At 50.1% G+C, this 23,600-nt stretch overlaps 1 protein-coding gene across 1 annotated transcript in view; it reads right to left on the bottom strand.

The window, feature by feature from the left end:
• Window positions 1–23,600, bottom strand: part of clstn2a (calsyntenin 2a) — a 1,020,747-nt gene that overhangs the window by 139,015 nt on the left and 858,132 nt on the right. The window contains exons 8-9 of the mRNA XM_072474574.1: window positions 3,815–4,072; window positions 2,020–2,141 (exon numbers count right to left, since the gene is read on the bottom strand). Coding sequence (XP_072330675.1) covers window positions 2,020–2,141; window positions 3,815–4,072 — 380 coding nt within the window. The remainder of the gene's footprint in view (window positions 1–2,019; window positions 2,142–3,814; window positions 4,073–23,600) is intronic.

The following is a 23,600-nucleotide window of genomic DNA, read 5'->3' as shown; positions in this document are numbered from 1 at the left end:
CGCGGTGGCGCAACGAACGCAACAAACCACATGACGCCACGACGTGCGGCAACTGTGGCTCCGCCCACTTAAAGCGGCAATGTCCGGCCAAAGTGCGACAATGCCTTCGATGTGGATTGCATTTGTTCTGTTATTGGTACAACGTCGTTGTTCTGTTGCACCTGACACCTTCCTCTGTGTATAGTTTAGCCTCATGTACATGTTGTAAATATTGCACACACATACTCAGATGCACTCACTATACATTTCTATTTATTATCATGTAGGCACATATCCTTTGTGAAAGGGAGGGGATGTCATGATATCCACATCAGCATATCATGGTGCAATCACACACACACTGATGGACAGGCAGTTGGACCAACCAGCACACACATAACATCGCAGCCAATCACCAGTGAGAGCACACGCACTATAAAACAGGGAACACCACAGTTCCCGCTCATTCTACCAGGAGATAGCTCAGAGCACAGAGCTCACAGCGCGCCACTCAGACATAGACCATGTGCTGAGTGCCTCACTAAGATAGTGATAGGGCTGGGTCCACAGGTTAGCTGGTGAAGCACGTACCCAAGCCAGTAGTTAGTTGTTACCGTTGATTAGACAATAAAACAGAGTTGTACCATCTACAGCCGCGTTGGATCATTTGTGCATCAGAACACCCAACACGACAACTATAAAGGAAGTTAAGGAACAGAGAGAGTGCCTCAAAATGGAGGCATTCTCAGTCCAACATCACTAAATCATTAATTTTAAAAATAGATTCAGCAAGGGGGGAGCTGTGACTGCTCCTGAAACAAGGCAGGCTGGAAGGGCCTGTAGGCCTGTCTGGAATGATAGTCTCATGGCCTGCCACAAGGTGGATTTATGCACCTAAATTGGCCTCTGGTGGTGGGGGAACCGGGAGGCTGAACAAAAAGTTCCTTTGTTCTTCTTCAATTAAACTCAATAAAGTTCTTAAATGAGCCTGATTGACTACCCGCATCATGCAGAGGGGCATCTGTGCCAGCCCCCAATTATGCCACTGGCAAAATGGCCCACACATGGGAGGGAGCAGGGGAACGGAAACATTGGCCAATGGCACTAATTTTTGACCACTCCACCTTCTAACCCAGTAGGGGCCAGAAATATGGCACCACATGTTATTCAATTTTAGGAAGTGGAGGAGAAGAAAATGAAGGGCAGCACGGTAGCACAGTGGTTAGCACAGTTGCTTCACAGCTCCAGGGTCCCAGGTTCGATTCCCCGCTGGGTCAGTCTGTGTGGAGTCTGCACGTTCTCCCCGTGTCTGCATGGGTTTCCCCCGGGTGCTCCGGTTTCCTCCCACTGTCCAAAGAGGTGCATGTTAGGTGAATTGGCCATGCTAAATTGCCCCTTAGTGTCCAAAACGGTAGGTGGGGTTATGGGGATAGGCTGGAGGCATGGGCTTGGGTAGGGTGCTCTTTCCAAGGGCCGGTCAGACTCGATTCGCCTTCTGCACTGTAAATTCTATGATTCTATGAGTTCCTCCAGGGTCTCTGGGGTGCTATGGAGCTTATTCAAATCACAAGTAATCCAAGCAGCCTTGGAAAAGGTCACCTGGTGGTCTTATGGAGGATGGTGCATGGTGTTAGACCAAAAGCAAGGGAAATAATGTATTGAAGTCAGTACCTAAAAATAAGTTACCTCTCTTTGACAGTTCAGAGTGTACATGCACCATCCCAGGATTGATTGCTGATCTGTGTCATAGCGCCTGAGAATACAAGTTGAAAGTATCGTCTCCTGGTAAATTCATCAGTCTGAAAATTCTCGCAGGGGATCTAGGGATTGGGTGCTCAGCTTGCAGCTTCGAAAGAGAACACATAGACTCTCTGATACGATGCACTGAGTCGATGCCTTCTCCACGCTACAAATGCACATCAATGCCAATGAATCAGTTTATTTCTCACCAGTTAAAAGCCTCCTTTAACCTAAACAATTTGATCAACCAGCTCCATTCTGTTTCGCACTTCAATAGTAATGACCCGGTGTATAACTGACCTGCTCCAATTTCCAATGGAATTCAGCTGGACGAAAAGTGTCAACCTGATCGAGATCTCGCCGAAGCAAAAACACTAGTCGGCAGTTGTGGACATAGAGCGCATAGTGGTGTCGATTCATCTCTAAAGGCAAGAATGAAATTAGTCAGCCACAAATCTTGTTCAAGTTATAATCTGTCATTTATGGTGATCAGGAGAGATTGGCAACCTTACAGAATATTCCTTAGCTTGCAAATGAAGAGCTGCTGGGCGAAATTCTGGTATGGTACAGGATCAACAAACAAGGAGACAGTTCTTACAGTATCGACTGGATAGGGTTCGGGAACAAACCTTTCCTTATCTTATGAACGTGGGAGAAACTGCCGACAGTATGAGAATGCATTACGGTTGGCGAAAATGGATTGTTTGGAACAGAATCGTGATTAATGGAACATAATGGAACAAAATGAAACACAGAATGAACCAGATCACTGTGACTTGAATTGCGCAAACCTCCTGGTTTGTTTGTGCAATGATAGATGACAAGGCAGGTAACGCATTTCAATTTAGGAAATTAAAACTCTGCCAGCTTATTAAATGAAATTACGGGTCAATGGGTTGATAAGAAAATTGGAAAATATGAAAAACATTAATGTTTTGTGGAGATACCTTTCACTTTTCTGTGGGCTTTGAGCCGTTACGATTATGCACATGATAAAGCAGTCAGCATTATTTAATGTCACTGTATCAGATGTTATTTGCATTAAACACAAAATACAAGAATGACTGTTACATACAAATTAATCTTTGGTGTATCTAATCACCGCTGGCTACTGAGTTGCAAACATTTCAACAAAGCTGTGCTATTGTGCTGCCCACCTTAAGAAAAAATAAGCTACACAGACTATGATGGCTACTGACAACCATTCCTTTCACTGTTTGAAGCTTTACAAAAGCTTAAGGTTATATTTAGTCAGTGCACAGTGCACCTAAGATGATACTCTTTTACAAAAGGAAAATGGGTCGATGTTAAGGGGAGATGGTAGAGGATGTGTACTGGTAGTCTCGAGGGGCAAACAAATACAGCAGACACGAGTGTTTAGAACAGTGGTGGACAACCTGCGGCCTGGGTGCCGCATGCAGCCCATCGGGGCTCTGTGTGCGGCCCATGACACATATTGTTGACTGTTGCCCATACACCGGGGGCTGGATTCTCCGCTGGCGGCATGCTCTGTATTTCCGGCAGCCCGGGGGTTTCCCGATCTTATTGATCAAGTCCGATTTCAATCTTGCGGCCCACTGCAATGAAGGAGGACCACACATGCGGCCCACACTGACCTCGGTTCCCCATCACTGGTTTACTATGTGCCAGGAGTTATGGAAAAGATTGGAGTTCGAATCTACACCAATAGCTTATTCAACAACTCTGATACAGAGAGCCATCAGAAGCATTAACTAACTGTGCTTTCTCAGATCCGGACTGGCCTACTGTGTATTTATTGCTTTTCATGTTATTTAATTTTAGGCTGTCAGGAATTATGGTTTCTGGTTTTAATCCATAGTGTGCAGCTGCTATATCAAGCACGTTTCCGTCCCTGGATCCGTATTAGCTTGGAATGTATCAGTAAAATGGGGTTGGATAACTGCAACACAGATTCAGATACACAAAATTCAGGGAGTTTATATCAGCACAAGGAATGAGATTACAGGCAAATTCAGGATCAGACTATTTGCCTCTACGGGTTAAGTTTAATATCAATTTAATCACAAGTTATCCAACAGCTGGCTACACAAACTGCTCGAATCAGACAGGGCACCTGTTTTATCTGAATTGCAGAGAATGGTTTCCTTCTCTGCTCTTAGTCCTGGACTGGGTCCGTGCCTCATCCATGTTGTGATGGTAAATTGATCCGAGAGATTTTTGGGCATTACCCCATCTGGAATCTTTGCAGCGTGCTTGCCATCAAACCTGAAGATCAAGTCACTGTCATGTCCGTTGTCCATCAGGAGGCCAGAAGTCCAGTTTGATAAGCCATAGGGTGCTGGGAGCAAGTTAATACTCTCTGAAGAGGCGCCTGGAGATTGGATAAAATGAAGAGAAAGGATTTTAATAATTCAGAAGCCAATTTGAAGTTGATGACTTTACCTGCAAGACGTTCAGGCATTGTTAAGTTAAATGATTGAGATTCCAGAAAATTCTGGGACCTAGCTGATTAATGAACATAAAATAACATACAACATCTAATTATGTAATTGTAACAGTGCAATGGCACACAGAGAAAATCTTTCACTGCAGAAAATTATTAAGAAATTTATTATGCCTTTGAACCATATCCATACAACTTGGGCTGAATACTGTGCGCACAATGCAGGTCTTGGCAGCAGCATTACAAATGGGTGCGGTTGCTGCACAAATTAAATATCCTGCCCAGTTTTGATCATGTGAAAACACGGCAATTAATGGCCTTGAGGAATGGGGCTCGAGTGGGGGGGTCAGGGCTGATCCACGAGCCGTCAATCTCGGCATCCCCGGAGGCAGATGCTGGCCAGTCCTGCATTCAGACCCTCGTTGCATTCACCGCAGTTGCATTCCCTAAGAAGCCATTGCCTCCAGAACCCATAACTCCACTTTTGTGCCTAGAAACCTTAGAGGCCCAACTGTGGTATCTAGGAGTGGACCAGGAGACTGCAGCAAACATGCTAGAGGGAAGAAAGGGATTTACCCCAGGTTTTGGCTATGACTTCTCGCATAATCTCCTCCAGGCTGCAAGGGAAAGATAGGAGGTCCTCTTCCCCCAGGCAGGGGAAGATAGGGCTTGCCTGACCAATCAAGCTTGGATGGAGATAGCAGGAGGTCTGCCTCCTCTTACCCTGGGTGCAGTGCTACAGACAGGTCAATGACTTCCTTCACACTTCCAAGGTGAATCCTCCCTACCATTCTCTGCTTTGGGGCTTGTAGGTGGCAATGCTGGCTGGTGTGCCGTATGGGGAGGGGGTGACAAACCCAGGTGGCACCAAAAGGATGCGGCAGCAGAAGATCCTTTCTAATGAATGTTAGCAACTTAGCAAGAGCAAGCTGCCTGTCTTTGCTCATCCCACCATGTCCCGGAGAGTGGACACATGGAGGGAGCATTCAGGAGCAGCACCCCCCCCCCGCCATGGGTTTAATGGCTGCCACCAGCATGTATTGTGCAGGTCTTCATGGGAAAACTAAACAGTCCCTCCTTCTGCTTGCAGGAGGAATGACTGCAAAATAATAAAGAATGAGTCAGGCCAGATGGAGGCTTCCCCAGCATTCAATCTTTGACGTCAACAGAGGAAGAGACCTGGCAATGGATCACTGGACAGCTGCCCCATTGCGGATAGCAAGACTAGAGTTTTAGCCCAAGATGAGTCCTCCACACGATATAAGGTATGGACAGGAGGAGGTGATGTGAAGCCCTCAATCCACTAATTGTTTGTATTATTTCATGAAAGACTCGGCACTCTAGAAGGATAGACCGCCGCAGAGACCGGGAACCTTCCGTCTACCACTGGAGAGGAGGACGGAAACTCTCAGAGGGTGCAGCATCATATCATTCCATCCCATTCTCCTCCAGTACAGATACTCTTACCTAGCTGGGTCTGCACTCGAGATTAGATTCAGGGTCACAAGCTGGCAAAGACATCATTGACGCACTAGACCAACTGTCTACCATGGATAATCAGAGAACTGTGGGAAGCTTGGCTCCACCAGGACCTCAGGCTGATATTGGGCATCTAGTGTCAGCTACACTGAGCCGGTTAGAATTACAGAAAAAGGTAAGGGAACATCTGGTGCAGCTGCCAGAGGCTATTTGCAACCAGAGACAGATGATGGAAGAGTGCGTCCTTGCCATTAGTGCTGGCATGCCCTAGGGGTGTGCACATTCTTCTTCATTGAGAAGTTGGTGATCATCATGGAGAGCCAAATAGCAGCAGACCAGCCAGTGTTTTTTAAAAACATTCATTTACAGGATGTTGGCATGGCTGGTTGGGCCAGCATTCGTTGCCCATCCCTAGTTGCCCTTCAGAAGATGGTGGTGAGCTGCCTTCTTGAACAACCAAAGTCCTTGAGGTGCAGGTACACCCACTGTGCTATTCTGGAGGGAGCTCCAGGCTGTTGCCCAAACAACAGTGAAGGAACTAGATGTATTTCCAAGTCAGGGTGGTGAGTGACTGGGAGGTGAACCTCCAGGTGGTGGGGTTCCCCGGTATCGCTGCTCTTGTCCTTCTACATGGTGGCTGTCGTCTAGATGGTAGTGGTCGTGGGTTTGGAAAATGTTGTGTAAGGAACCTTGGTGAGTTACTTCACTGCATCTTGTAGTTGGTGCACACGGCTACCACTGTTCAGCGGTGGTGGAGGATTTGAATGTTTGTGGAAGGAGGAACAATGAAGCGGGCTGCTTTGTCCTGGATGGTGTTGAGCGTCTTGAGTGTTGTTGGCGCTGCACTCATCCAGGCAAGTGGAGAGTATTCCAATACACTCTTGACTTGCGCCATATAGATGGTGGACAGGCTTTGGGGGGGTCAGGAGGTGAGTTACTCGCCGTAGGATTCCTACCTAGCCTTTGACCTTCCCTGGTAGTCACAGTATTAATGTGGCTAGTTCAGTTCAGTTTCTGGTCAATGGTAACCCCCAGGATGTTGAGTGTGGGGGAATTCAGTGATGGTAATGTCATTGAATGTCAAATGGCGGAGGTTAGATCCTCTCTCATAGGAGATGACTTGTCAGCCCACGCCTGGATATTGTGCAGGTCTTGCTGCATTTGGACATGGACTGCTTCAGCATCGGAGGAGTTGTGAATCGTGCTGAACAGTGTGCAGTCATCCGCAAACATCCCCACTTCTGACCTTATAATGGCAGGGAGGTCATTGATCAAGCAGCTGAAGATGGTTGGGCCCAGGGCACTACCCTGAGGAACTCCTGCAGTGATGTCCTGGAGCTGAGATGATTGGCCTCCAACCACAACCATTTTCTTTGTGCCAGGCATGACTCCAACCAGCAGAGAGTTTCCCCCCTGATTCCCATTGACTCCAGTTTAGCCAGGGCTCCTTGATGCCATATTCGGTCAAATGCTGCCTTGATGTCAAGGGTAGTCACTCTCACCTCATCTCTAGCATTCAGCGCCTCTGTCCATGTTTGAACCAAAGCTGCAATGAGGTCAGGAGCTGAATGACCCTGGCGGAACCCAAACTGAGCGTCCGTGAGCCGGTTATTGCTGAGTAAGTGCCGCTTGATAGCACTGTTGATGATTCCTTCCATCACTTTGCTGATGATGGAGAGTAGACTGAGAGGACGGTAATTGGCTGGGTTGGATTTGTACTTTTTGTTGTGTACAGGACACTCCTGGGCGATTTTCCACATTGCCGGGGAGATGCCGGTGTTGCAGCTGTACTGGAACAGCTTGGTTAGGGGTGCGGCAAGTTCTGAAGCACAAGTACTATTTCCGGGATATTGTCAGGGCCTATAACATTTGTTGGAGATGCATGCAGAGCTGTATGCCATTGCACTGTCCATCACTTCATCATAGCAGTGAGGTGTAAAGAGTTCATCCTTCCCAATTCAGCAGGATGTACAAATGTGCCTCGCAAGGGAGGAGTCTGCTGCATCTGGGGGAATCCTTTCAGGATGCTCCAAGTGTTGACAGCTGTTGCTCAGCCTCTCTGCCAGTGTCCCTAGCACCAGTAGCTGTAATGACAGATAAAACTTTTGCACGTCCGCAGGAGCCCCTCAGCATGCCAGGGCCCGCCATGCGCTCAGGCAGCCAGTGGACAGCTATCAAGGTCATTCCAAACCACAGAACAATTGAAACAGCAGCAGGCTGGGTGCAGGGGAAGCACCTCACATCAGCACACCTAAAGCATTAAGAAGAAAACCTCAACTCACTTGGAGTGTTTACATTTTCACTTGTTAAGGCTAACTCTTTTTAATCATTCATGCATATTATGCTGTCTTGTCAGATAGCTTCCCTTAATGGGCGCCCACTATAGAGGCATATTGCATTTACTTACCTTTATCTGTGCATGAGATGATGGAGGAAACAGCCAATCTGTACAAAGATGAGTCTTTATTGCAACTGATAGTGAAAGGGCATCATGGTCACAATGAGATTGTCCCTGAGCCTCCCTTAAGCATTGCTCATTTCCCCTCACCTCCAATGCAAGGTGTTCCTGTGCTGTCTGTTCAGCAGATGCTCCACATCCTCCTCACTCGATGGAGTGCTGATCAATGATATCCTCATTGCCTCTGTAGTGCTGGATTGTGTAGGGCACAGCATCACAATATAACAGAACTGTGTCATAGAATTCCTACAGGGCAGGAGGCCATTCAGCCCATCGAGCCTGCATTGACCCTCTGAAAGAGCATCCTACCTGGGCCCACTCCCCTGCCCCATCCCTGTAACCCTGGATACTAAGGGGCAATTTAGGATACCAATCCATCTAATCGGCACATCTCTGGACTGTGGGAGGAAACCGGAGCACCCGGAGGAAACCCACGCAGACACGGGAAGAACGTGCAGACTCCACACAGACAGTGACCCAAGCCGGAATCGAACCTGGGACCCTGGAGCTGTGAAGCAACTATGCTACCGTGCTGCCCCTATTTGAATCCAGGTCTCTGGCGCTGTGAAGCAGGACTGCTAGCCACTGTGCCACTGTGGTGAACCATTGTAAAAGGAGATGTAAGGTAGGACCTGCACTACAGGTTCGCCGGTAGCTCCTGCCGGCTGGCTCCGCCCACGGAGAACTATATAAATATGCATGGCCTCCAGTGCCCTGCCATTTCGCCAGCTGCAGCAGGAGGCCACACATCTGACTGTAATAAAGCCACAGTTGTACCCAACTTTAGTCTTTGTGCAATTGATCGTGCATCAATTTATTACAGTCAGATTTTCCACAGAATGGATATCAAAATAAAGCCCGATCGCCTGCAGCTGGATTCGCACTCGTCCGATGCCAGAAAAGACTTTATTCACTGGCTAGCATGTTTTGAGGCCTACATCAAGGCTGCGGACCCCGTACCAACGGAGGCTCAGAAGATAAATGTCCTGTACTCCAGACTGAGGTCCAGCGTGTTCCCGTTGATCCAAGACGCCACGAATTACACAAAAGCAATGGAACTCCTTAAGGAACACTACGCGCAAAAGGCGAACACGCTCTTCGCCAGGCATGTACTCGCCACCCGCTCGCAACTACCCGGTGAGTCCATCGAAGACTTCTGGCGGGCCCTAATTCCACAGGTCCACAGAATCAAGGGTCATGATCGAGCCTCAGCAAACAGTTTACCAGTGTAAATAGATGTTTGAAATAAAACTGCGTTGTACCATTCGCAACTGTGTTGGTTCGTCTGTGTAGCAGAGTACCCAACACTTCATAGTACCATGAGTGACTTTGGTACCTACCTACAAATCCTCCGGAATCTGCTATCCTGCGCCATGGACACCATCAACACACCGCAGCCGGTGCAAGACACTGGAAACCTTGGCGTTAATTGGATGCTGTTCAAACAGCGCTTCCAGCTCTTTCTGGAAGCCAACGAAAAGGAAAGCGCCTCGGACACCAGAAAGATCGCCATCCTCCTCACCACGGCAGGTCAACAGGCCATCCATGTCTATAACTCCCTGGTGTTCACGGAAGGCGAGGACAAGACCAAATACAAGACGGTCCTTCTCAAGCTCGACCAACACTTCAACTTCGAGGTCAACGAGAGCTTCGAGAGGTATCTCTTCCAGCAGCGCCTGCAGGGTAAGGATGCGCCCTTTCAGTCATTCCTTACGCACCTCCGTATCCTCGCGCAGACCAGCGGTTACGTACCCCCTCCCACACATATCTGATATGGTCAATCAGATTGCGTCTTCTCAACAATTGACCTGAAATCCGCCTACCACCAGCTCCCCATCCGGAAGTCGAACCGGCTATACACTGCCTTCGAGGCGGACGGTCGCCTCTACCACTTCCTTAGGGTCCCTTTCGGTGTCACAAATGGGGTCTCGGTCTTCCAAAGAAAGATGGACTGAATGGTCGACCACTACGGTTTGCGGGCCACCTTTCCGTACTTAGATAATGTCACCACCTGCGACCACGATGCCAACCTCGATAAATTCCTCTGCACTGCCACTCTTCTCAACCCGACCTACAACAAAGAGAAGTGTGTGTTCAGCACGACCCGGTTAGCCATTCTCGGCTATATAGTCCAAAACGGACTTCTTGGGCCCGACCCCGACCGCATGCGCCTCCTCATGGAACTTCCCCTCCCCCACTGACCCATGGCCCTCAAACTCTACCTGGGGTTCTTTTCCTACTACGCTCAGTGGGTCCCAACTATGCGGACAAGGCCCGCCCACTCATTCAGTCCATCCAATTCCCCCTCGCAGCCGAGGCACAACACGCTTTCGCCCACGTCAGAGCAGGCATCGCCAAGGCCGGGATGCGCGCAGTGGATGAGTCACTGCCTTTCCAAGTAGAAAGCAACGCTTCAGACGTCGCCCTTGCCGCCACCCTAAACCAGGCAGGCAGACCCGTGGCATTCTTTTCCCGCACCCTTCATGCCTCTGAAATTCAACACTCATCTGTCGAAAAGAAGGCCCAAGCTATCGTTGAAGCTGTGCGGCATTGGAGGCATTACCTGGCCGGTAAGAGATTCACTCTCGTTACGGACCAACGGTTTTTAGCCTTCATGTTCAATAACACACAGCGGGGCAAGATCAAAATTTATAAAATCATGCGGTGGAGAATAGAGCTCTCCACCTATAATTATGAGATCCTGTATCACCCCGGTAAACTCAACGAGCCCCCAGACGCCCTCTCCCGAGGTACATGTGCCAGCGCGCAAGTGGACCAACTCCGGGCCCCACACGACAGCCTTTGTCACCCGGGGGTCACTCGATTGTCCATCTGGTCAAAGCTCGCAATCTTCCCTACTCCATCGAGGAAGTAAGGACAGTCACCAGGGACTGCCAGGTCTGTGCGGAGTGCAAGCGCACTTCTACCGGCCAGACCGTGCGCGCCTGGTGAAGGCTTCCCGCCCCTTTGAACGCCTCAGCGTGGATTTCAAAGGGCCCCTCCCCTCCACCGACTGTAACACGTACATTCTCAGTGTGGTCAATGAGTACTCCAGATTCCCCTTCGCCATCCCATGTCCCGATATGACGTCTTTCACCGTCATCAAGGCCCTCAGCACCATCTTCGCTCTGTTCGGTTTCCTCGCCTACATCCACAGTGACAGGGGCTCCTCATTCATGAGCGATGAGCTGCGTCAGTTCCTGCTCAGCAGGGGTATAGCCTCCAGCAGGATGACCAACTACAACCCCCGGGGAAATAGGCAAGTAGAACGGGAGAATGGGACGGTTTGGAGGGCCGTCCAGCTGTCCCTACGGTCCAGGAACCTCCCAGCCTCTCGCTGACAGGAGGTCCTCCCTGATGCTCTACACTCCATCCGGTCACTATTGTGCACCGCCACTACCGCGCCGCCAATATTGACCCTACCAGAGCACCCCCCTCCCCTTTTCCGCACAAGAGGACGAAGAGGACTTCTGCATGCTCCCGGAGTTCCCTGATGACTGTCCAGCATCAGCACCGCCACCACCGCCATCGGTGCCACCTCCACAACCGCCAGCACCGACTTCGCCGCCACCGTTACGCCGCTCCCAATGAAGCACCAAAGCACCGGACCGGCTGAACCTTTGACGGACTCCGGGCCGTCAACACGGACTTTTCTTTCCCTACCACTGTACATAATTGCACTAATTGTATATTGGATTGGATTGGATTTGTTTATTGCCACGTGTACCGAGGTACAGTGAACAGTATTTTTCTGCGAGCAGATCATTAAGTACATGAGAAGAAAAGGGAATAAAAGAAAATACATAATAGGGCAACACAACATATACAATGTAACTACATAAGCACTGGCATGGGATGAAGCATACAGGGTGTAGTGTTAATGAAGTCAGTCCATAAGAGGGTCATTTCGGAATCTGGTGACAGTGGGGAAGAAGCTGTTTTTGAGTCTGTCGTGCGTGTTCTCAGACTTCTGTATCTCCTGCCCGATGGAAGAAGTTGGAAGAGTGAGTAAGCCGGGTGGGAGGGATCTTTGATTATACTGCCCGCTTTCCCCAGGCAGCGGGAGGTGTAGATGGAATCAATGGATGGGAGGCAGGTTCGTGGATGGACTGGGCGGTGTTCACGACTCTCTGAAATTTCATGTCACCCTCGCCGGACTCATTTTTAACAGGGGGTGAATGTGGTGAACCATTGTAATAGGAGATGTAAGGTAGGACCTGTACTACCTGCACTACAGGTTCGCCGGTAGCTCCTGCCGGTTTGCTCCGCCCACGAAGAACTGTATAAATATGCATGACCTCCAGTGCCCTGCCATTTCACCAGCTGCAGCTGGAGGCCACGCATCTGACTGTAATAAAGCCACAGTTGTACCCAACTTTAGTCTTTGGGCAATTGATCGTGCATCAGCCACTGTGGGTCATACTGAAAGACTCCATTGGGTTGATCTGGTCACCTGAACCTCAGCTTCAGCAGCCCAATAGCCTGCTGAATAGTTGCTCAGATGGACCCATGACAGGTAAGGTACCTCTCCAGTGCTGCAGTGTTGGGTTCCTGTGAGTAAGCATGTCTTCAATGAGAAGCCCTTGTCCCAGAGAATGAAACCCTGAAGGCACATAGCAGCCGGAACATGTAGTAATCTTTATTATTAATAATCTTTATTATTGTCACAAGTAGGTTTACATTAACACTGCAATGAAATCCACTAGTCGCCACACTCCGGCACCTGTTCGGGTACACTGAGGGAGAATTCAGAATGTCCAAGTCACCTAACATGTACGTCTTTCGGGACTTGTGGGAGGAAACTGGAGCACCCGGAGGAAACCCACGCAGATGCAGGGAGAACATGCAGACTCCGCACAGACAGTGACCCAAGCGGGAATTGAACCTGGGACTTTGCCACTGTGAAGCAACAGTGCTAAACATGTAGTACCTGGGGCTGCCAAAGTATGTCGGCACCATGGTTGCTTCTGGAGAATCTGACACAATCCTTGTATAATCCTGTCTATAAAGGCACACTGGCTAGTTCATGAGATTCCTTGATGGCCAGAGGCGTATAGTCAACGACACCTTGTACAAGGGGAAATCCAGTGATAGCTCCAAAGCCAACTCTCCTCCTGTTTTACCCTGTGTTAATGGCCCCCTACATCCCTTGAACATCAACCAGCACCGGGTGCAGCTCCCAGCCCAAAGTGGCCTCCCACTGCTGACTGGCATTGTCCCCGCTCCCCATTCTACCTCATCAAGCAAACAAACAATCTCACAATGGCTCGCTTCCAAAGGCGCCGGCCTCATTTCCACCCACCAGCTTTAACCGGTTGGCAATCGAAAAGACAGTGATCCTCGTGCAACGTTTGTTCAATTCAAAACAGCCCAGAAAGTCACATACAGATCCATGCAAATTCCCCTCGGCTCCCTTATCAACGGGTTAAGTCCTGCCGGGCTGTAACCGCAATGCCATTCCTACAAAATGCATTGCCCCCATCACACTGACTGGGTCTAGACCGATTGCACGCCCCCTCAATTCTTCTGCTTCCCGCGGACCTCCTATTCTCCGCTTGTAGGCCCCAAGGCCCCATAAAACTCAGTCTCTTGTCTCGAATTCTGACATGAAAAATGTTGCATCCACCATTGAAAAAATGCTAATTTTTTTGTGGCAGATGTGGATGATATCAATGGGAGGGAATGCTGACATTGCTGATCATACTAGTGGAATAAATAGCTGAGGAACACTTGAGCTGTGCCTATCAATCATTTATCACAACATTAGTTTGTTAAAGGCTCACATTACTGAAGAAACACAGATGATACAAACTTTGAGGCAGGATTCCAATTTCATTAACTGTTTTGTGGGGGTGGCTAGAATTATTTCTTATGAGGTAAAATAGTCAGATACTGGCCTACATCAAATTATTAAAATAATAATCAAAAAACAAATAAATAAATCTCAACATTTAATTTCTCTTGCAGCCTTGAATGTGTCCAGTGGTTCATCTTAGTGGACAATGATATATAACCAATCTTGGAGAAGATTTACTCCAACCCACCAAATTTTTGTTCATCATTTAGTTCTCCGAAGGGCAGTTCCTATCCTGTGATACAAAGATACTGGCAAAGCCTTGCCTTCCTGGTAGCCCTTTGCTGTCCTGACCCTAAACCCCAGAAGCAGTACGGGTTTCCCCAGGAAGCAGAGGGAGAAATCTCCAAAGTAATAGTTTGTTGGATCAAGGCGTACTCAGATCAGTAGCCTCCACAAACAACGCACCGATTTGTCCCGTCAGGAAACCGGATGGATCATGGCGACTGACCATTGATTACTGGGAACTGAACAAAGTAACCCCAGCAGCAGCCCCCACCGTAGCCACGAGTCCCGAGACCATGCTCAAACAGGGACTCCAGTCAAAATGTTTTTCGGCTTTGGACATTAGTAATGGCTTTTGGTCCATTCCATTGGCCCATTGTTAGCCCAGATAATGGCTCAGATCCTACAGGCAGAATAATGCAATTGCCACTGACCCAAAAGGAAGCTGTCCGCACATATCTTGTCATTTCTGTGATGTGAATTTCGCCTTTCTTAATGTCAGTTTAAATCTGGTCTTAATTTGAATGGATCTCCAGGCATCCAACAATATTAATGATATCAAGGAGGGTAAAGAATCAACATCCTGGGGGTTACCATTGACTAGAAACTGAAATGGACTAGCCATATAAATACTATAGCTACAAAAGCAGGTGAGAGATTGCGAATTCAGTGCCGTGTACCTCACCTGCTAACACCCCAAGGCCTGTTCACTATTGAGAAGACACAAGTCAGAAGTGTGATGAAGTACTCTCCACTTGCCTGGATGAGTGCAGCTTCAATAGCACTCAAGAAGCTCAACATCGTCCAGGATAAAGCTGCTTGTTTGATTAACAAACCATCTACCACCTTAAATGTTCATTCCCTCCACCACCAGTGCATAGTGGCAGCAGTGTGTACCGTCTATAACAGTGATTTTCAAATATTTTTCCCAGGACCCACTTTTACCAACTGGCTGACCTTTGTGACCCATACTGGCCGACCTTCGTGACACATCATTATTGCTTACCTTCAATGTGACCGGTGAGCCTGCTTGGTCCTCACGATCTCACTTGCTTTGTCATTTAATAGTACATTTTTGCTAAGGACTTCAGCTGATGATTTAGTTTCTCGCTGCATCCTTTAAAAAAATATATCAAGTGGTTTGTCCTCAAACTTGCCGTGCTTAGTCTTCAAATGCCTTTGAAGTTTTGAGGGTTTTAAACTTTCATTGCCAGTACTTTCCTACATATAATAGCCATGTGCTTTGCAACCTAAATTGCATTGGCATAATTAACAAAGCCATACCTCAAGAAATCATCTTCATACTGCTTTATTCCCGATTTCAGTTTTTTCTTTGTTGGTTGTTCACCAGAGGCACTTGGGCTCTGTACAGTGCTAATAATAGCACTGCTTTGTCCTGTCATGGACTCTCCTGAGCATGTCTCTCCAGCAGATTCGGTTGTAAGATCCTGGCCTGTTTGTGTCTCTGGCCCTCTCTTCCTTAAAGCAAAATGATCCATCTTCAGTTCTTCACAGTCCTGTTGCCCTGCTTGCTCGCAGCTAGAAAATGGAGGAATCTCTCCTCATGATTTCACGCCAAAAGTGCAGATGTGCCTGGCACATGACCTACTCTCTGCTGCCACGTCTGGCCGGAAGACTGCATTGATCTATTTAAAAGCCGATGATGGCCGGCATTCTCAATTTAAAATTTGGTCGCGGTCCTCTCCCACAATCAGGAACGCCATGACCAGTCGCTTCGTAACCCTCCCGGCACCTGCCCACGGGTCGCAACCCGCAGTTTGAAAACCTCTGATCTATAAGATGCACTGCAACAATTCACCAAGCATCCTTTGAAAGTACCTTCCAAACTTGTGACCTTCAACACCTAGGGGACAGGGGCAGCAGGCACATGGGAACACCATCACCTGCACATTCCTCTCCAAGCCACACAACATTCTGTCTTGTAAATCTATTGTCTTTCTTCTCTGTTGCTGGATTAAAAACTTGTAAACTCCTCCCTACATAGAAATATACATGAAAAAATAGAAGCAGGAGGAGGCTATTCGGCCGCTCAAGCCTGCTCCACCATTCATTATGATCATGGCTGATCATCAAGTTCAATACCCTGATTCCACCTTTTTTCCATAACCCTTGATTCCTTTCGACCCAAGAGCTATATCTAATTCCTTCTTGAAATTACACAATGTTTGGGCCTCAACTACTTTCTGTGGTAGTGAAGTTTTCCACACTCTGTGTGGAGGTTTACTCTGGGTGAAGATATTTCTTCTCACCTCAGTCCTAAAAGATTTACTCCTTAACCTCAAACTATGACCCCCTAGTTCTGGACTCCATCACCATCGGGAACATTCTTACTGAATCTACCCTGTCAGGATTTTATATGTTTCCATGAGATCCCCTCTCGAAAATGAAAATCGCTTATTGTCAAATGAAGTTACTGTGAAAAGCCCCTAGTCGCCACATTCCGACACCTGTTCGGGGAGGCTGGTACGGGAATTGAACCGTGCTGCTGGCCTGCCTTGGTCTGCTTTCAAAGCCAGCGATTTAGCCTTGTGCTAAACCAGCCCTCTTCTAAATTCCAATGTATATAGTCCTAACCGACTTAGCCTCGCCTCATAGTCCCGCCATCCCAGGAATCAGACTGGTAAACCATCCCAACCATAGCAAGAACATCCGTCTTCAGATAAGGTTACTAAAACTGCACACAATAGTCCAGGTGTGGCCTCACCAATGCCCTATACAATTGCAGTAAAAAAAAATCCCTATTCCGAACAGCACTGAAGATGTACATACCTATTGCTGCAGGTTACCACCACCTTCTCAAGAGCAATTAAGAATGAGCAACAAGTACTGTCTTTGTCAGTGATGCTCATATCCCACAAAAGAAAAAAACCAGCTAATTACATTGACGTATTCTCACAGTCAGCAAACCAGAAAGTATAATGTACTGATTATTGTTCACTTTAAGTTAAACTTTAAAGAGAGCAAAATAATGATTGGGGCATACATGTGGCATGAAGATAGAAGCTGAAGTGACAATTTAAAAAATAAGTAAAAACCCGACTAGTTTTAGGTCATAATGCCATTATACAAAAAAGGGTGCAAAGATAAGTCCAGCAATGACAGGCCAGTCAATCTAACCATGATGGTGGAGAAGCTTCTAGAAATGATAATTCAGTCCAAAATTAATAGTCACCTGGGGAAATGCAGATTAATTGATGAACAGCAGCATGGATTTGTTAGGAGCTAATTGTGTTCTACTCAGAGATACAAAGCAAATTACCACGGATGCTGGAATTTTTATAATAATAATCTTTATTGTCACACTGTTACCATTGGTGGAAGGATCAAAAATCTGAGGGCACAGGTGTAAACTAATTGGCAAAAGACACGATGGAGATGCCAGGCGAAACATTTCCATCAAGAGCTAATGGTTAATGTGCCACCTGAAAGTGTGGTGGAAGCAGGTTCAATTGAGGTGAGGCAGTGGGATTATCACTGGATTACTAATCCCAGAACCAGGGTCATGCTCTGGGGACCTATGTTCAAATCCCGCAGATGGTGAAATTTGAATTCAATAAAAATCAGGAATTAAAAGTCTAAAAGTAACCATGATTGTCACAAACACCCATCTGGTTCATTGATGTCTTTAGGGAAGGAAATCTGTTGTCCTTACGTGGTCTAGCCTACATGTGACTCCAGATCCACGGCAATGTAGTTGACTCTTAAATGCCCTCAGGGATGGGTGATAGGTGCTGGCCACCTAAAAAAAAATTCAAGAGGGTTATCCTCAGAAAAGTAAGAATTTGCTGGGTTACAAGGAGAATGACAATAAGTGAATTGTTCCTTCACCAGGCCAGCACAGACATGACAGGCCTAATGGCTTTCTCTGTGCTCTAATTGTTCTATAATTCTATCATGGAGAAATTTGACTTTTCACAAATATGAAATTAGTTTTTCAGGGACAATGAGGTTGTTCAACAGCAAGAAGTTAATGCACTGTTAAAATCACAGTCATACTTCAATCAAGAGGCTATGGTCGCGATTCTCTGGACAGATTTCTAAGTGTTGTAGCGAGCGGGAATTGACGTGGGCTTCCTGGCGCTCGGCCCAGCTATTCAACGTTATTGGTCCACTTAACGAGGCCACACGGGCTTCGCGCCGCAAATGAAGGCTCACCTGCCCCCTGCTAACTAGATTGAGCAGCACTTAAGCTGCACTTGCTCAGCCAACACTCAAGCTGCACTTGCTCAGCCAACCCCAGCCAGCTCAGAGCAATGGCGCCCAGGAGGCCAGCCCCAAGCTTTGGAGATGCTGAACCGGGGAGGCTGCTTGACAAAGTGGAGGCCAGGAGGAATGTCCTGTTCCTCCAATGGTCCAGGCGGGTCAGCCATAGGGCAGACAGTGCTGCCTGGGGCGAGGTGGAGGTGGCTGTGAGTGTCAGGAGTGTGACCAGGAAGACTGGCCTCCAGTGCAGGAAGAAGGTCAATAACCTAAATGGGGTAGCAGGCGTGGGTAGACAACAACACTTCCCCCCCCCCCGTGACATTTCTGCCCCCACGACAGAATCTACCCCCTATCCCCCAACCCTTCCTAAACGCCTTCCCCTTCAACACCCCATCCCCTCCTTCACCACGCCGACCCCACCCCCCACCCCCTTGTCTCCTCAGGAAAAGCTCTCCCACAATTGTGAGGAGAGGGCCCAGACTGGTGGTGGCATGCCTGACTTAAGAATCCTCACCACCTTCGAGGAGTGGGCCCTGGAGGTGACTGGTGTGGCCGAGGACAGGGCGGTCACCAACGCGAAGGCTGGCAGATGCCACAGAGGTGAAGAATTAGAGCTCCACCCGGATGACCTGTCAAACGTGAGTCATTATTTCCTTACTAACTGGCCCATCCCTCCAACTGACAACATGTCAATTCTCCCACAGGTCCTCCAGCCGCCGGCGCCGGCCCATTCCAGGTTCCAGCCTCCCCAGCTTCCCAGGAGAGCACCTCAGAAGGGAGCGCTGAGGAAGGCACGATCAAGGTATCGCAGCTGTCATACCCATCCTCCACCAATGCAGATATACGCACCTCGGTGGAAAATGTTAGCGGTCAGGCTTCTGGGAAATAATCTGGTGAGCACCACACAGCTGCTGATGCACATCAGGTGGAGACAGGAACACCCAGTGTAGCGCACAAAGACTCCGAGAGACGAATAGAGTGAAGTCGATGAGGCTTTATTAAGCGTGACTGTTCCCCCGCAGTTCAGTAGCAGACTGCCTGCGGTGGAGGACTCCTGGTTCTTATACTCCGCCTTCAGGGCGGAGCTAGAGGTCAATGGCCAACCAGGACCCGGGATCTGTCAGCCAATGACATCACGGCTTCACAGTCCCACATGACCCCTAATGCATACTACCACATTCACCCCTTGTTAAAAATGAACCCGGCGGGGTGATGCTTCGCATGATGGTAAGGGTTTACAAGGCTGGTCCTGGGAGGAAAACTTTCGCATGTTATTACAGTATGTACAAGGTTTTTTTTTGTTTCGAACTATTTACAGTAATCGTCAGGAGAAAAAGACAAAATGTTCTCGTTAAAAGTCCACATATTGTAGTGTTAGATCGACGCCACGAGTCGGTCGGGCGTTCTGGTCGTCCGTGTCGATCGTCTCGGCCCCGGTGGTGGTGGTGGTGCTTGTTCCGGTGTTGTCGTTTCCGGGAGCCTTACGGTTTCAACTTGGGCTTCACTCCTGGTCGGGCCTGGGAGGAGGACCGATCCTCCTGGGAAGGGGGCGGTCGCGGGGTGCGGCGGTGGCAGGAAGGGGGTGATTGGTGTCGGAGGTGTGTGTGTGTTGCAGGTGGGCGCCAGATCTCTCAGGGAGACCGTGTCCTGTTGGCCGTCGGGGTACTCCACGTAAGCGTACTGCGGGTTCGCGTGAAGGAGGTGAACCCTTTCGACCAACGGGTCCGACTTGTGCGCCCGCACATGTTTTCGGAGCAAGATGGGTCCTGGGGCCGCCAGCCAGGTCGGCAGCGACGTTCCAGAGGAGGACTTCCTGGGGAAGACAAGGAGGCGCTCATGAGGCGTTTGGTTAGTGCTAGTACACAGTAGTGACCGGATGGAGTGGAGGGCGTCCGGGAGGACCTCCTGCCACCGTGAAACCGGGAGGTCCCTGGACCGTAGGGCCAGTAGGACGGTCTTCCAGACCGTGCCGTTCTCCCTCTCTACTTGCCCGTTCCCCCGGGGGTTGCAGCTGGTCGTCCTGCTCGAGGCTATACCGTTGCTGAGCAGGAACTGGCGCAGCTCGTCACTCATGAAGGAGGACCCCCTGTCGCTGTGGACGTATGCGGGGCAACCGAACAGTGTGAATATGGTGTTCAGGGCTTTAATGACTGTGGCCGCGGTCATGTCAGGGCAGGGGATGGCGAATGGGAAGCGGGAGTACTCGTCCACCACATTAAGGAAGTATGTGTTGCGGTTGGTGGAGGGGAGTGGTCCTTTGAAATCCAGACTAAGGCGTTCAAAGGGGCGGGAAGCCTTAATCAGGTGCGCACCATCCGGCCTGAAAAAATGCGGTTTGCACTCTGCGCAGATGTGGCAGTTCCTTGTGACTGTACGGACCTCCTCCAAAGAGTATGGGAGGTTGCGGGACTTAATAAAGTGGTAGAACCGAGTGACCCCCGGGTGGCAGAGGTCCTCGTGGAGGGTTTGGAGGCGGTTAATTTGTGCGTTGGCACATGTGCCGCGGGATAAGGCATCGGACGGCTCGTTCAGCTTTCCGGGACGATACAAGATCTCGTAGTTGAAGGTGGAGAGCTCGATCCTCCACCTTAAGATCTTGTCGTTTTTGATTTTGCCCCGCTGTGCATTATCGAACATGAAGGCTACCGACCGTTGGTCCGTGAGGAGAGTGAATCTCCTGCCGGCCAGGTAATGCCTCCAATGTCGCACCGCTTCCACTATGGCTTGGGCTTCCTTTTCCACTGAGGAGTGGTGGATTTCTGAAGCGTGGAGGGTTCGGGAGAAAAAGGCCACGGGTCTGCCCGCTTGATTAAGGGTGGCCGCTAGAGCTACGTCTGAGGCGTCGCTCTCGACCTGGAAGGGGAGGGACGCGTCGATGGCGCGCATCGTGGCCTTTGCGATATCCGCTTTGATGCGGCTGAAGGCCTGGCAAGCCTCTGTCGACAGAGGGAAGGTCGTGGTCTGTATTAGGGGGCGGGCCTTGTCTGCATACTGGGGGACCCACTGGGCGTAGTATGAAAAGAACCCCAGGCAGCGTTTTAGGGCTTTTGAGCAGTGCGGGAGGGGAAATTCCATGAGGGAGTGCATACGTTCGTAGTCAGGGCCTATTATCCCATTGCGCACTACGTAGCCCAGGATGGCTAGCCGGTTGGTGCTAAAAACGCACTTGTCCTCGTTGTACGTGAGGTTCAAGGCTTTAGCGGTCTGGAGGAGTTTTTGGAGGTTGGCGTCGTGGTCCTGCTGATCGTGGCCGCAGATGGTTACATTGTCGAGATACGGGAACGTGGCCCGCAACCCGTGTTGATCAACCATTCGGTCCATCTCTCGTTGGAAGACCGAGACCCCGTTTGTGACGCCAAAAGGGACCCTTAGGAAATGGTATAATCGCCCGTCTGCCTCGAAGGCTGTGTACTTGCGGTCACTTGGGCGGATGGGGAGCTGATGGTAGGCGGACTTGAGGTCCACGGTGGAGAAGACCTTATATTGGGCAATCCGATTGACCATGTCGGATATGCGGGGGAGAGGGTACGCGTCTAGTTGTGTGTACCTGTTGATGGTCTGGCTATAGTCTATGACCATCCTTTGCTTCTCCCCTGTCTTTACTACTACCACCTGTGCTCTCCAGGGACTATTGCTGGCCTGGATTATGCCTTCCTTCAGTAGCCGCTGGACTTCGGACCAAATGAAGGTCCGGTCCTGGGCGCTGTATCGTCTGCTCCTAGTGGCGACGGGTTTGCAATCCGGGGTGAGGTTTGCAAACAAGGATGGGGGCTCAACCTTGAGGGTTGCGAGGCCACAGATAGTGAGTGGGGGTATTGGGCCGCCGAATTTGAAGGTTAGGCTCTGTAGATTGCACTGGAAGTCTAATCCCAGTAATGTGGGGGCGCAGAGTTGGGGAAGGACGTAGAGCCTGTAGTTTTTGAACTCCCTTCCTTGCACCGTTAGGGTAACTATGCAGAAGCCTTTGATCTGTACGGAGTGGGATCCTGCAGCTAGGGAAATCTTTTGTGCGCTGGGACGGATGGTCAAAGAACAGCGTCTTACCGTGTCGGGGTGGGTAAAGCTCTCCGTGCTCCCGGAGTCGACCAGGCATGGTGTCTCGTGCCCGTTTATCAGCACCGTTGTCGTCGTCGTCTGGAGCGTCCGGGGCCGTGCTTGGTCCAGCGTCATTGAAGCCAGCCGTGGTTGTAATGGTTGAGCGTCTTCTTCGAACCCCGTGGAGCCGTCGACGCTGGGGTCCGTTGTTGCCGTCCAAGATGGCGTCGGGGGTGAACAAGATGGCTGCCCCCATGCATCGCACATGGCTGGGGGGTCACAAGTTGGCGGCGGGGGTGGACAAAATGGCCGTACAGGTCTGGGGTGGTCCAAGATGGCGGCGCCCCTCCTCCCCTCGTGGTGGCCGGGACCCAAAATGGCGGCGCCTGCGGGTCGCACATGGGGCGCTGGGGGGGTTGGGGAGCGTAAAAGGCATGCAGGGCTCCCTGTTCTCCTGGGACCGTGGGGAGCGTTAGGAACACGCAGGACTCCCTCTTCTCTGGGGACAGTGGTGGCCGGGACCCAAAGTGGTAGCGCCGGCGGGTCATACATGGGGCGCGGGGGGGGGTTGGGGAGCATAAAAGGCGTGCAGGGCTCCCTGTTCTCCGGGGAGAGCGGTGGTCGGGACCCAAGGTGGTTGCGCCTGCGGGTCGTACATGGGGCGCTGGGGGGGGGTTGGGGAGCGTAAAAGGCGTGCAGGGCTCCCTGTTCTCCAGGGACCGTGGCGACCTCCCGGGACCGGCACACAGCCGCGAAATGGCCCTTTTTCCCGCAGCTCTTACAGATCGCTGCGCGGGCCGGGCAGCGCTGCCGGGGGTGTTTCGCCTGGCAGCAGAAATAGCAGCGGGCTCCCCCGGTGCGACTTGGCGTTTGAACCGCGCAAGCCTGTGGGGTGTCCGGGGGAGGGGGGGGGGGGGTGTGTGGGTTTGTCGCGACGGGTGCGTACGGAGCCCAATGGGCTGCCGCGCGGTCGGGGCCGTAGGCACGGGTGTTTCGCGCGGCCACGTCTAGGGAGGCTGCTAGGTCCCGTGCCTCTGAGAGTCCTAGCGACTCTTTTTCTAAAAGTCTTTGGCGGATTCATACCTGCCACAAAAGCATCGCGCATTAACATGTCCGCGTGTTCATTTGCGTTCACCGGCGGGTAGCTGCAGGCCCGTCCCAAAATTAGTAGCGCGGCGTAG

This window comes from Scyliorhinus torazame, chromosome 14 (assembly GCF_047496885.1).
Source record: "Scyliorhinus torazame isolate Kashiwa2021f chromosome 14, sScyTor2.1, whole genome shotgun sequence".
NCBI lineage: Eukaryota > Metazoa > Chordata > Chondrichthyes > Carcharhiniformes > Scyliorhinidae > Scyliorhinus > Scyliorhinus torazame.
Note: the sequence above shows the minus strand (reverse complement) of the source record. Positions and strands in the feature narration are given on the sequence as shown.